Genomic DNA, 14,736 nt, shown 5'->3' on the forward strand with positions numbered 1-14,736 from the left:
TGCGTTCGTGCCCCGGTCTGGGAGGATCCCGCATGCCGCGGAGCAGCTGGGCCCGTGAGCCATGGCCGCCAAGCCTGTGCGTCCAGAGCCTGTGCTCCGCAACGGGAGAGACCACAACAGTGAGAGGCCCGCGTACCGAAAAAAAAAAAAAAAAATAAGTGACTGCAGGGCTTCCCTGGTGGCGCAGTGGTTGAGAGTCCACCTGCCGACGCAGGGGACACGGGTTCGTGCCCCATTCCGGGAGGATCCCACATGCCGCGGAGCGGCTGGGCCCGTGAGCCATGGCCGCTGAGCCTGCGCATCCGGAGCCTGTGCTCCGCAACGGGAGAGGCCACAATAGTGAGAGGCCCGCGTACCGCAAAAAAATAAAAAAGTTACTTCAGAGTGGGGTGAATGAGAGATTCATAATAGGATTTTTTAGAAGATGTCATTTATCTTTTTTACATCAGAGCAGTTGAAGATACTTTGCTTCCTCTCAATTAAAGTTAAAGGCTTTGTAACTTAGTTACATTGCTCCATATCTACACTGTTTTGTTTCCCAGATGTGACATAGGATCTTTAGATTTAGATAGGGGAGAGTGTTCCCATGGGGCTCAACTGAGAGAAAATGATTTTTTTCCCAAGGCTTAAGAGTCAGTGAGGTTGGGAATGGGATTTCCCTTTTAAGTTCTCACGTCTTTTTGAGAAGCACTGGCTGTTAACTGCAGCCTAGGATTGTTCCTTGAACGTAGCAGGAAACTGTTCTCTTTCATTTCTGTAGGCCTGGGAAAGACTGGAAAAAGCGGAACATGAGCGAGAACTGGCCCTGCGGAACGAGCTCATAAGACAGGAGAAACTGGAACAGCTCGCCCGCAGATTTGACCGCAAGGCAGCTATGAGGGAAACCTGGCTGAGCGAGAACCAGCGTCTGGTGTCCCAGGTACTGCTCTAGAACAGTGTTCAAGAAGACTGCTCCCAGGGTCCGCTAGAACCTAGACCACACTCAGGGGCCCTAGGACAGCTGTTTGTCAACATCCAGTATCCTGAAGCAGCTGTCAAGTCATCTCACCCACTTCCCATGAAGAGGATGTTTATAATTTCTAATACATTTTCTCTTCTATTTACCTAACTTTTTATAGATCTGGAAGTAGCTCAGAGTTTGTTTAGAGCCAGTGAGTGTGTGTGAACCGTTCATATTTAAAAATTTCTCTCTTTCTCCCAGTCTTTGGCCTTCAAGGCAGCTAGACTGGCCGTGAAATAAGTAAGTGGCTTCTTTTCTACTTGGCTTAACCAAAGCCATCTCCTGCTCCAGTCTTGTAAGTCGGGTGCTACCTATGTGCTGCACCCCTCTGTAAAGTGAGAAGTTGCTGGTTTGCTTTGGGGACAGCATTTGAGCCCAAGCACAGTTCTAAGGGCCCTCAGGAAGGCGGAGATCAGCGGGGGTCGGGACTCGGGAGTCGGCGTTTGGCTTTGGGACCCCCCCGCCAAAGATTAAGGGGTGTGCCCAGGAATCCACCTCCGTTTTCTGTTTCTTTGTTCCAAATTGGATGGCTTTTGAATTTTGTGCTTCTTTTCTTTTCGTTCCCTTTTCTCTTAGGACAACTTTGGATTTGACCTTCCCGCAGTCGAGGCTGCCACGAAAAAGCACGAGGCCATTGAGACGGACATTGCCGCGTACGAGGAGCGCGTGCAGGCCGTGGTGGCCGTGGCCAGGGAGCTGGAAGCGGAGAACTACCACGACATCAAGCGCATCGCGGCGAGGAAGGACAACGTCATCCGGCTCTGGGAGTACCTGCTGGAGCTGCTCAGGGCCCGGCGGCAGCGCCTCGAGATGAACCTGGGGCTGCAGAAGATATTCCAGGAAATGCTCTACATTATGGACTGGATGGATGAAATGAAGGTAAAACGTGCCTGCATGGAGGCCCGAGCCCATCCAGTCAGGCCTCTCTCGTCTGGGATCCGCCCACTAACCCCCCAACACACAGCCATGCCCCTGGTCTGATCGCCCACTTATAGCCGGAGAAGGGCCATGTCACCCACGGAAAGGTTGTTAGCTCACAAGTTAAATGAGACGTGAAGTGAGAAGAAGTTGTGACGAAGGTCAGTTCCATAGCTGGAGGGCTGCTGCTGTGACTCAGGTCTGATTTAGGAATATCCCGTGGTAGGGGGTCAATCAAATTGTGGTCTTCTGTGGTTTTAACTTTTTAGAGTTGGGGCTACCTTTCCGTCTCGTTGGTCTATGTGTGAGTGGCTCTGCTTTGGGGAGAGGCCAGGCGGGTGGTACGGAAGAGTAGTAGGCAGTGTGAACAGAGCGCATCCCGGGAACCAGGCAGCCAGCGTTCAGATGGTGAGCGCCGGAGCTTCCCGATCTCCTTGAGCCTCCTTCCTTCACCTGTAAGCGGAGAGCTTACTTACCATCTGCCGCATCTACCTCATCCGGTTATAGCGAGAATTAAGTGCAAGATGTGTGTGTGTATCACAGGACGGCGCGCTAGTTGGAGAGGGCTGCCAGTGCCGATTTGTGCCTCCCCTTCCTTTACTGGCAGCTCTGGGCATGGTGTTCCCAGCTTTCCCCCAACCCAGGAAGAGGCCTGCCGTTGTGCCGTAGTCCTGTGCCTGTCCGTGTCCTCTGATGCAAGCCTCTGATGGAAGCTCATCCGTGTCAAGCAGTTCTCCAGCTGGCAGGCCTTTAGCCACATAGCTAGGACAGAACAGGGCCGATTTCAGGCCGTACCGTGAAGCCTCCTTTATCTCAACACGCCGTGTTCCCTGCCTTGACCTCATGCGAGGGATTTCCTTCCTGGGATGTAAGCCCTTGTCCTTTGCTTACCTCTTGAGCTCTTCCTGGCAGGGGGAGCAAGGTCACTTCATACCATGAGTTTCCCCTCTTATTGTCCCAGGTTTATGATGTTCTCATGTATGGTCTGTCTTGAGCTCTTAAAATAGAAATGTTCATAAAATCTAGCAGAGATGTGCTTTTCATTTTAGAATTCGTCATGCACTTTATAATTCCAATTGGGCCAGAGACGTCCTCATAAGTAAGAATGAAGTAGAAATTCCATCTGGAGAGGATGTGTGATGAGGGCCCCAAATTGGGCTGATGGAAAAAAATGAAAGAAAATATTAGTGGGTCCAAACTTAAACCAGAGATGTTGCTCGGGACCTCCTAAGCATGACAGTCACCTGACCCTGTTCTTATTTGGTTAGAGATGTAGTTTGTAAGCTTTTCAACTAGGTGTTTCTCCCGTGGATTGTGTAAGTATGGCAGAGGTGTACCAATGAGCTCGCAGGTGAGGAGAGCATCCAGTTGAGGGGTCAGCAACTTCTAGGAGACGTCTTTAAACTCTGACATGAAACAGCTCTGTTACCTTTATCTTATCTTCTTGAATGCTTGTTATTGCAGGCACTTCCTTCTTGGAGGCTCAGTTTATATTTCATACTGGTTTCTCCTCTCTTTTTTTTTTTCTTTTTTCTGTTCTTTACTTTTTAGTATAGGTTTGACTTCTTATTCCAAGGTAGATTGGTCATTAGTTTATAACGTCTCTCCTGCTACAGTCTTCTGGGTTTGTTTTGCTCTGGTTTGCATGCCATCATCTCCCCCTAAAGGTATGGGGAGGATGGCCGGCTGGAGGGAGGGTGCAGCTTGGTTGGTGGCTCCCATCCCGTCCAAAGATTATGAGACGCTGACATCAAGGTTGTACTCATGGATGCCTTTTTTGTTGCCTCTTGCGCGCAGGTGCTATTATTGTCTCAAGACTATGGCAAACACTTGCTCGGCGTGGAAGACCTGTTACAGAAGCACGCCCTGGTTGAAGCGGACATTGGCATCCAGGCAGAGCGGGTGAGAGGTGTCAATGCCTCCGCCCAGAAGTTTGCAACAGACGGGGAAGGTAAAGACAGACCGTTCCAGATGTTACCCCCTCGTCACCAGAAGTCCATCTCCAGAGACGTACATGGGTTATGTGTGGCAGTGGGACCTTTAAAGTTACCTTGCTATCGTGGGTTCCCAGTGGGCCGTGTCGTGGGTATAATGAGATGCAGTAGGGTGGCCTTCCATTACGTTTTAACTCTGTCTTGCCATTCTGAAATGGACCTGTCTTTTCCTTCCGTACTCGAGTGCTGGTTGGTTTTTAGTGGCTTGATGTTGGCCACTGAAATCTGCCAGACCACACTCTGCACACCGATAGCCTGGTGTGTCTCTCAGACACCTCATGGCTTTCACACCTGGCTGTGCATCTTTGTTTAAAGGATGTTTGGAAGGATTTGGTTTTGTTCTGTTTTAGAAACAATTAAATGCAGCTGCCTTCTTTCTTACAATTTACCTGCTATTTTTGGTTCCTAAGTGATCAAAAAAAATAATGCTTGGGGCAAAAAAAAAAAAAAAAAGTAGCAGTTATCCTTGCCTCTCCCTCCTCATCCAGTCAAGGTTTTAGAAGGTACTCCATTGCCCCATAACGTGGCCCTGCCCTTAGCGTAAACTGGTGATCTAGGAGGGAGAACGGGGGTGTAGCCGACTGCCTGCAGACGCGCAGGAGCCTGTGCTGCCGCTGTCACACCCACGTGCCCGCCTTGGTGTTAAAACAGGTTACAAGCCCTGCGACCCCCAGGTGATCCGAGACCGCGTGGCCCACATGGAGTTCTGTTATCAAGAGCTTTGCCAGCTGGCGGCCGAGCGCCGGGCCCGCCTGGAAGAGTCCCGCCGCCTCTGGAAGTTCTTCTGGGAGATGGCCGAGGAGGAAGGCTGGATCCGGGAGAAGGAGAAGATCCTGTCCTCCGACGACTACGGCAAGGACCTCACCAGTGTCGTGCGGCTGCTCAGCAAGCACCGGGCGTTCGAGGACGAGATGAGCGGCCGCAGCGGCCACTTCGAGCAGGCCATCAAGGAGGGCGAAGACATGATCGCCGAGGAGCACTTCGGGTCGGAGAAGATCCGGGAGCGGATCGCCTACATTCGCGAGCAGTGGGCCCACCTGGAGCAGCTCTCGGCCATCCGCAAGAAGCGCCTGGAGGAGGCCTCGCTGCTGCACCAGTTCCAGGCGGACGCCGACGACATCGACGCCTGGATGCTGGACATCCTCAAGATCGTCTCCAGCAGCGACGTGGGCCACGACGAGTACTCCACCCAGTCCCTGGTCAAGAAGCACAAGGACGTGGCAGAGGAGATCGCCAACTACCGGCCCACCATCGACTCGCTGCACGAGCAGGCCGGCGCCCTCCCCCAGGAGCATGCCGAGTCTCCCGACGTGCAGGGCCGACTGGCGGGCATCGAGGAGCGCTACAAGGAGGTGGCCGAGCTGACGCGGCTGCGGAAGCAGGCGCTGCAGGACACCCTGGCCCTGTACAAGATGTTCAGCGAGGCCGGCGCCTGCGAACTCTGGATCGACGAGAAGGAGCAGTGGCTCGACAACATGCAGATCCCAGAGAAGCTGGAGGACCTGGAGGTCATCCAGCACAGGTGAGCGGGTGCCGCGGGGACACCGGCCCTCCCGCCCCTCGCAGCCGAGGTGACCGAGCAGGTGACCTCCCTGTTGAATTGCCTTTGCAGATTCGAGAGCCTAGAGCCAGAGATGAACAACCAGGCTTCCCGGGTGGCGGTGGTGAACCAGATCGCCCGGCAGCTGATGCACAGCGGCCACCCGAGCGAGAAGGAGATCAAGGCCCAGCAGGACAAGCTCAACACGAGGTAAGCGTGAGACAGGGGGCGGGCCAGCTCCCTGTGAGCCAGGCCGGAATGGCCAGGCCGCCTGCTGAGCCTTGCGGTCAGGAATTTCCTGCACAGGGTCACTGACACTGTGGCGCTGATGTCATGATGTCGGCATCTGCCTTTCGACACACCCTGGTTTTTCAAGAAGTGTCCCTGAGAAAGAGGCGGGGGGGGGGGGTGACATCATTCGGGGCAGCCCCTCCCGATGTGGGAAGCGAGGGCCTGGGTGTGAGACCTGTGCCCAGCCTGCTGGATCACGGCATCAAGGCGGCACCTGTCCTGTGTCTTTTAAAATGATTTCTGGAACAGGGTTTTAGCATGTTTGAGATGTAATTGGTGGACGAAAGTCCTGATTATCAAGGTGGACCTTTGTCCTGGTCTTATCTTTCTGTTGAATAAATACGTTTGAGTAGGTCGTGGTGGCAAGCTGGCCTTGGTTCTGAGGCCTTTGGGTGTGGGAAACGTTCATTAGGTGCCGCTCGGAGATGAGTAAAATGTGCATCGCAGACGTGAATTAAGTGACTCTTTGGGGGACGGGTGTGTTGTCACTGCTGACTTTGCAGCTCCTTTGACAAGTCCCCCCTCTTGTCAGGCTCTTTCCCGATTATAGTGTGTCTCTGAGCTGTTTCGATGGTGATATTAGGTGTCCATATACTGAGGGAGATGATTTTCCAAAACGCATGTAGTCAAAGCAAAGTTGGAGGGGGAGTCGCAGCTTCGACCGTCACTGTTAATTTCCTCGTCCAGCCGTGAGCTTCCGGCCTCTCTCCCATTCTGCTCTCTCCTCCGCCCCTGCACCCACAGGTGGAGTCAGTTCAGGGAGCTGGTGGACCGGAAGAAGGACGCTCTCCTCTCCGCCCTGAGCATCCAGAACTACCACCTCGAGTGCAACGAAACCAAGTCCTGGATTCGGGAAAAGACCAAGGTCATCGAATCCACCCAGGACCTGGGCAACGACCTGGCAGGAGTCATGGCCCTGCAGCGCAAGCTGACCGGCATGGAGCGGGACCTGGTGGCCATCGAGGCAAAGCTGAGCGACCTGCAGAAGGAGGCCGAGAAGCTGGAGTCGGAGCACCCCGACCAGGCCCAGGCCATCCTGTCTCGGCTGGCCGAGATCAGCGACGTGTGGGAGGAGATGAAGACCACGCTGAAGAACCGCGAGGCCTCCTTGGGAGAGGCCAGCAAGCTGCAGCAGTTCCTGCGGGACCTGGACGACTTCCAGTCCTGGCTCTCCAGGACCCAGACGGCCATCGCCTCGGAGGACATGCCCAACACCCTGACCGAGGCTGAGAAGCTCCTCACGCAGCACGAGAACATCAAAAACGAGATCGACAACTATGAGGAGGACTACCAGAAGATGAGGGACATGGGCGAGATGGTCACCCAGGGCCAGACCGACGCCCAGTACATGTTCTTGCGGCAGCGGCTGCAGGCCCTGGACACTGGGTGGAATGAGCTCCACAAGATGTGGGAGAACAGGCAGAACCTTCTCTCCCAGTCCCACGCCTACCAGCAGTTCCTGCGGGACACGAAGCAGGCCGAAGCCTTCCTGAACAACCAGGTAACGTCCCTCCTTGCCTTGGCTCCCTTCCTGTCGGAGCAGGGGCCCTGGCTGCCTTTGGAGGCACTTCTGCCAGGGCTGCCGGTTTCAACCTCACCTGTGGGAAGTGAGAAGCATAATGGAAAGACACTTGTTTTTTCCTGACATCTAAGGCACTGAAACCCATCACAACGTAGTAGGGGATAGAGCTGAAGATGTCCACAGGGGCTCTCTTGCCTTGCAGAGTACAGTTCCACTGCAGTGACGGTCGAGGACCTCTTAGTGTGTTCATAGTACGTATGTCCTCATAGTAGTTCGTTAAATTAGCGACATTCTGAGAGGTGTTAATTCAATCTCAAAAGTATTGGGTTGGCCAAAAAGTTCGTTCGGGTTTTCCCGTAATCTTATGGAAAAACCCGAACGAACTTTTTGGCCAACCCAGTATTTTAGGGGATTTTTTTCTTTTCTTTCTTTTTTTTCTGAATGGTTCTGTCTTCGTTGCTCTAGAAAGGTCAGGGACTTGACCCAATGACCCAAGGGCAGTGATTAGAGAAAGAGCTAAGGACGGTCGCCAACATTGTGGTTGATAATCCTTCTTAAAAGATTGGGTTTGAACGGTCTGCTGCTGTCGCCTTATGGGCACATGAGTGGACCCTTGTGGCTGGTGCACAGACCTTTGTTCACTTCCCTCACTCTCCGGGAAAAAAATAGGAGCATTTAACCACTTAGGGAAATTTAGTCACTTGCGGTGTCCCACTGGGATTTTTTTCCCCTGCCCAACTTTTTGTGTTAACTGACTCCATAGATAATTTCATGTAAGTGTGACGAAGCAGTTGTTGCAAAGTATGTCGCGTGGAAATGCAGAATGTAGGAAAGAGTGCTTTTTTGTTGTTGTTCTGAAAGCAAGTTGTATTTCGTGATTTCTCGTCGTGCTCTGATTTTGTTTTTCCCTTTTTAAATAAGGAGTATGTTTTGGCCCATACTGAAATGCCCACCACCTTGGAAGGAGCTGAAGCAGCTATTAAAAAACAAGAGGACTTCATGACCACCATGGACGCCAACGAGGAGAAGATCAATGCGGTCGTGGAGACGGGCCGGAGGCTGGTGAGCGATGGGAACATCAGTTCGGACCGCATCCAGGAGAAGGTGGACTCTATCGATGACAGGTGCGGTGTCCTGAGGTTCTCAAGGGAGTCATACACCCTGGGGCTGTCAAGCCTCTGAGTCACTGGCCAACGTCTTTGGGGCTGTGGGTATAAATTCCCCCAGTGGGCAGGACGTGGGCACCTAGCAAAATTTAATCTACAAAAGAAAGACAGCCTGAGACGCCAGACTAATTCTTAACCAAAGACTTAGGAGAGCCAGAGTGCTGAGTAGCGGTGGGGTGTGAGCCTTGCCCTGTGAGAGGTGACACGTAGCGTGTCACCCAGTGGGACCCCGAAAGCCAGACGCTTCCCCAGCCAAGCCCACATTCGCCTTCATCCACACAAGACTCCTCTGAGGCCTTTCAGGAGGGGACAGGGAGGAAGGGCAAAGTTGGCTTGTCCCGAGTACCTGGCAGAGGCAAAAGTGAACACCATCAGGCCTTTCTTAGAAAATTGACTTGGGTGATGCTGTAATAGGATCTTTTTCATAATAAGAAAAAAGACTTTTCCTCCTTTTCTGCCAAGGCCTCTCCAAGATGAGATGCTCTTGTTGTATTTTTATTTATTTATTTGCCGTTCCAAAAGATTTTTCTCCCTGGCCAGTGTTCTCTGTTAGACCTTCACGCCTGCCTCTTAACTCTGCCTTGGTTATTACTGAAGTAGGAGGTCTGGGCAGATCTGGCTTGGTTCTGGACTGGCCACTTCTCTCTGGGTGTGGCCCATCTGGGTCAGTCACTGGCCTCTGCTGCAGCTGATCTTCCCCGGTGCCAGGGAGCCCTGGGCCAGATTTAAGGGCTCGTTGTGAGACTGATGTCACCGAGAAACAGCCTCTTCCTCGAGGGTTCTCCGGCCTTCAAGTGCAGTGAAGAGGAAGAACTTCTTGCTGAGAGCGTTTCCTTACTTACCTTCTTACCATGTCTGAGAGGGTCTCCTGGGACCCTGGGCCAGATGAACGTTTTACAGTGTGCAGTGGAGAGGGGAATTACTCTTGCCCTGTAAAGACTGAGCTCCTGCCTTTAACCAGTCTGTGCTTTGCACTGATTCGGATCCTAAACCGTATGCTCTCAGGCTGGTACTATGGAATAGGATGTAAGGTATATTAATTATAATTTTGTATCTGTTGCTTTTAAAACAGCTACGAAAAAGAAAAAGAAAAAAAATCCCTCCACCAAGCCCTTCTTCAATAAGTGTGAGAAACAAGGATTGGGCAAGACAGGCTTAACCTGGAGGAGAAGGAAGTTCTTTTCTCTTAATGCTAAATCTCATGTTGTTTTGTAAACATGATACACCATGTTCTTCCATGTTAGGTGCACACAGCTGGTTTCCTGAAGGCAGGCCGGGCCGCTGAGGACACTTGTGTTCAGGCAGGCGTGCAGCTGCCTGGCAGCTTCCTCAGTGTGTTTATCCGTCCCCTGATGCTGCAGCTGCAAGGGCTTGTTGGAAGCAGGTGACTCTGTCAAGACCGGAGGCTCCTGGATGTGAGGGAATGCTTCAGCAGCTCTCAAGTGCGGCTTAACCTTCCTTTTGTCCTTGACTGAGAGCCTGGGCCCGTGGGGTTCCAAGGCCTCCTGGGGATTTCTGTTGTTAAAAAAGCATTGGGAAGAAGATTCCCTGCTATCTGTAAGCGTAAGAGAGATGGAAGGGGGACGGGGCTTTCCGGTGATCTGCCCTCAGGAGGACTACATTTTCTTATTTTCCTCAGCACGTGTTAACCGAATTCTGGTTTCACTTTAATATCCCCAGAGGCCTCAAGATCTGAAACTTGACCCCAGAGGACACTGGTCTGTTATAAAAAATATACAAATCTGAGTTCCAGGTGGTGTCAGGGCACATGCTAAGTAAATATCTTAACTCTTCGGATCTGATCCCCGTCCAGAAACATTCTGACGCTCCCGTGAAGCTATTTTTGTAGAAAGCAGAATCATCATAACCTGCTTACGTTCTGGAAATCTCGTCGATTACCACTGAAGTTTGTTGAGAAGAAGAAGTACTAGAACAGAGACGCTGACTCTTAACAGATGTGGGTGGGGCATGAGTGGCCTTTAAAGGGCTTGTGACTGGGTGGAAAGGAGCCTGCTGTCCAAGCCTGCTCAGGGGGGTGTGAACGGGTGAGCTTCCTGGCTCAGAGGGAAATTCCAGCCCCAGTGCAGTCCTGGGAGAAAAGGAAAAGTGTCCAGTTTCATAAAGCCAGACCTGATCTCACATGGGAGAAAAAGCTTAAAAATCACCAACCCACTTTACTTAGGTACCTGTGGTTCTTTATTTTCCGTAAGAACCACAGTTAAGCCCAATATCTGCCTCATGTGGTGAGGAGCCTTTGAGTCTCATTATAGGGGTAGGTGGTGAGAGATGGAAAGAAAGCAAGACATTTAACCTTGCCCCAAAGAGCACTCTTAGGAGTGTGGGAAGCTACGGCCAAGTTTAAGAAGGTCCTTCCCTCTAATTAAATCCACAATCACCCCTTGAAAGACCTTCCCAAGTTTCGCTTCCCGTGAATACCGTTGGTGACCACTAGTGCACAGTTAAGCCGTGCTCACTTCTCTCGAGGGTTTTCTGAAGCAGCGACCACCTCAGCTGCCTGTGTAGCTGTTTTTCATCCCGCAGAGCACATCGCTCAGAGGCCGTCCTCATGTCCCCCTGATCTGTGTTGTTTGGACCTGAGGCCTTAAATCGCCATTTGGCCTTTCCCTCCTTCATGCACCCACCGAAAGAGGAAAATTGTCCAGGCAGAAGTCCACGGGGCACGTGTGAGTCTTGATTATGTAAGAGAGACATTCAAGATTCCGTCCGGTGGTATTTCTCTCTTAGTAAATTTTCCCAGCGTTTGAAGTTATTTTTACTCCTATTATTTCTACGAGCTTCAAAGTCGCATGTCCTGGTTTAACTGCCCATGTCTCTGTTTACTCCTTGCCATCGTAGCATTTTTGTGTGATGCCGGGGAAGGGAACGGGAACTTACATCCAAGGCCTTTGGCTAAAGGCAGGACTCTTGCATTTTGTGACTTAACTCCAACTCAAATTACCTTCCTCCTGAAGGTTTGCTTTATTTGCTCTCTTTCTCTTAAACCCTCCCTACAAATAGTGACTGGAATTTGAGGATTGGGAACTTGAAGAACTTTTCTTGACATTCCTTCCCCACCCACATTTTTAGATGACTAATTCCTTTAGTCCGAGATCACTAACAATCTTTAAAACACATTTTTTTAAAATTTTTGATCTTTGAGAAAGGATAGCAATGAAGTGAAGGGGCTTTGGCCTTTTATCTTTTATTATAAAAGCCACAATGTTAAAAATTCGGAGGGGAGGTGGAAACCACTACTTTTTAATCTCACCCTCAGCACATGCCATTTTAGTTTTTGCTTTTCCAATTTGTGCCTTGGAGTTTTGTATCATTGGCTGTGCATAAACTCTCTTCATTTAGCATTATATGAGAAGTACTTTTCTGTTGTTGTATTTTGCCTAAGTGGTATAAACATATCATAATAAACAATAATACCTGACGGTATTATTTCCATTCATGCTATTGCTGTGTTCTGTAGTCGCCGGTACCCGTAGGAACAGAGGGCATTTCCCTTTGGTCCCCAGGCAAGATGGTAGCTACAGTGCTGCCACTGTCCCTTGTTGCCAGCAGCCACTGCAGGCCCGTGTGACACATGCTTCACTGTAAGATCTTTCTTGCTCTTGAAGAAGGTTCTTTAAAAGCCAGTTGGCATGAGGTGCTCCCTGAGCTGCCCTTTCTTGGTGTTGTAGAGAATCAGAGGTCGTGTTCTTCCTCCCTGCCATGGGGGCAGGCAGGGCTGGTCGAGAGACCTTGCCCAGGCACTGCAGCAAGAAATCGCTTTGGGAATTGGAATGAAAAACCAAACCTCCCCATCTGCACCCTTCCTTTGCCATTCTTCGCACCCTTCGCTTTGGCTGGCTGGCGCTTGGGCTCCTTGGGAAGATGGGAGAGCTGTGTTACGGCGATGCTTCTCGATGCTCAGTGTGGTACGGCTCTGCCCCATGGCAGTAGGACCACATGGAGGTAGCCCTTTCCGTGGCACTCACAGCATTCACGTGGCCCTTCTTCACAGTCTGGTGGAGAAGCCCCTGGGCGCGTAAAGGAGGCTCGCAGGGGAGCTCTGGCACCTCCACAGCGTGTGCCAGGAAGCCCTGTGCCCAGCATCCACGCGCCTTGTCGTCCCCCAAGTTCAGCAGCTCCTTCCAGTTCTTTTCAGTTTTTCGGTTACGGTTTTGTGCTTTAACTTCTTTAAACCTTGGTGACCCTTATCTGTTAATGAAGAGTGGGATTGAGTTAGGTGTGTGATGTCACAGGTCTGAAAATTTTCATTCTTGGTTTATTGTTGATTTGGGTGAGTTTTTCTCCTGATGAGAATCTCGTCATCAGGGAAGGTTCCTTTAAGCCAGTTACATGGTTTTGTGCATTTTCTTAGCCATGTACATGGCCTGTCACCCAGGTATGAGTTTCTTAAAGATCAATTTCATATTCTCACATAGTTCCTAAAATGGAGAGCCTCACTCAGCACATGCTCAGGGTTTTTCTCCCCTAACACCAGATTTATGAAGCTCTTTTGCCTGCATCCTGGCCTGTTGTGTGGCTGGGACAGGTGTGATGGTCTCTTGTACCATGACTTACTCATTTGGAGGATGCCAAACTCTCTGGGTCGGGTTATCTTGTCTCCTTGACATGATTGAGAACTGTTAGCAAACTGTTTTCAGCGTATATTGAGACCCAGGAAAGAAGCTGAGTTGTAAATTCTGCATTTCAAGATTCCCTGCTTCCTCTTCTTAAAATTATTTTTATTATCTTTGTAACAGACACAGGAAGAATCGTGAGGCAGCCAGTGAGCTTCTGATGAGACTGAAGGACAACAGGGATCTTCAGAAATTCCTGCAAGATTGTCAGGAGGTGCGTCTCCTTTTAACTCCTCCTTTCCTCTCTTCTCACAAGAGCAGCCGAGCATTTGGCATAAGAGCCCTTGGGATTATAGAACTAACTGAGGCCAGAAATTCATATCACGTATATAATTTGCAGGTGGGGCAGTGTCAGTTCTCCAGCCTACAAGCTACCACTTAGAGTAACCAGATTATTACGATCTAGAATATTGCAGGCTAGAACTGTGCTGTCCAATGCAGTAGAGACTAGCTACATGTGCCTGTCTCATTTTAAATCAAATGAAATTAAGAGTGTGGTTCCTCCATCATCACTGTATTTTAAGTGCTCAGAAGCCAACCACCTGTGATTCATGGCTGCCGTATCACATGAACAATGCAGATGTTAGAACATTTCCATCGTCAAAGACAGTGATGTTCTCAAGTATTCTGTAACCTAAAAGCATCTGATAGTATATTTTAAACTATTTACAATGACGCACATTGAATAGTACAGAAGGAAAGAAGTAAAAGGAACTGCAGTTGGCTACCCAGGTAAGAAGAAGGATTTAAGAACATAGAAACTGACTTTCTTGTTCACTGAAGACCGTGACATATCCACCTTTCAGGCTCCTCAGGTGTCTGTCTGATACGCCAAGAGCAGCAGTAATCCTGATTTCAAACTCTTGAGTTTTAGCATGTGGTATGAATCTGAGGATTCTCAAACTGTTTCATGCTCCCCCGATACGTGCGTAAACAAACTGGGGAAACTAAAGTTCGCCAGAAAAATGCACTCTCTCTGCAAGCTAGTTGGAAAAGAGCATCTAGCTGACTTCACATGGGTGAGATCACGAGCACATCGTCGTATTTCACTGTCTGCCAGAGAACCACAGTGAGACCCGGTCCTCTCTGGTTTATTAGACTTTAAATCCCATTGGAGGCAGACATGGGATGAAGAATATCCAAGTGAAGCTGCAGGGACCTTGGGGACGGGGAGTTCGAGGGGTGGGGAGAGGATCGAGGTCATGTGCTAAAAATATGACTGGACTCACCACGAATCCCTCACGTGCAAACTTATAGCTATGTGTTAAAAGAAATGTGGCTCTAATAACAGCTGAGTCAGAGAGTCGGTGACAGAAGCGATCCTTCATGTCCATTAAACTGCTGTCTTACTGTGAATCTTAAAATATGCTCTAGTAGCTAAACCTTGAGAAGGGAAGAAAGCCCCTCAACTGTGTGGCTTAGGGTCTGTTGGCTTTCAGGGCCACACTGATGGACCTAGGTCTCTCGGGGTTTGCCTAGAGCCAGACAGGCTGAGGACAGGAGTGCCTCTTCAAGTGACACCTGAGCATTAATAACCTATTTGAATAGGATGCTCATTTAAAGAGGCATCCGCGTCCCCAGACAAGGCATAGGGAAGAGTAATGGGCTCCAAGGTTAGCTGCGTAGAGTTGCATGATGTGCTGCAGTGAATACCAAGTGGCCCTTCAGCACTGG

General features: G+C 50.4%; 1 protein-coding gene across 4 annotated transcripts in view; it reads left to right on the forward strand.

The window, feature by feature from the left end:
* The window catches only part of SPTBN1 (spectrin beta, non-erythrocytic 1), a 196,516-nt gene that overhangs the window by 151,616 nt on the left and 30,164 nt on the right, over window positions 1-14,736 (forward strand). For all 4 annotated transcript variants that reach the window (XM_082672414.1, XM_082672415.1, XM_082672416.1 and 1 more), the window contains exons 11-18: window positions 761-919; window positions 1,577-1,879; window positions 3,716-3,869; window positions 4,564-5,434; window positions 5,525-5,662; window positions 6,488-7,244; window positions 8,187-8,389; window positions 13,186-13,276. In XM_082672414.1, coding sequence (XP_082528540.1) covers window positions 761-919; window positions 1,577-1,879; window positions 3,716-3,869; window positions 4,564-5,434; window positions 5,525-5,662; window positions 6,488-7,244; window positions 8,187-8,389; window positions 13,186-13,276 — 2,676 coding nt within the window. The remainder of the gene's footprint in view (window positions 1-760; window positions 920-1,576; window positions 1,880-3,715; window positions 3,870-4,563; window positions 5,435-5,524; window positions 5,663-6,487; window positions 7,245-8,186; window positions 8,390-13,185; window positions 13,277-14,736) is intronic.

Source organism: Grampus griseus (assembly GCF_964374135.1).
Source record: "Grampus griseus genome assembly, chromosome: 15".
Classification (NCBI taxonomy): domain Eukaryota; kingdom Metazoa; phylum Chordata; class Mammalia; order Artiodactyla; family Delphinidae; genus Grampus; species Grampus griseus.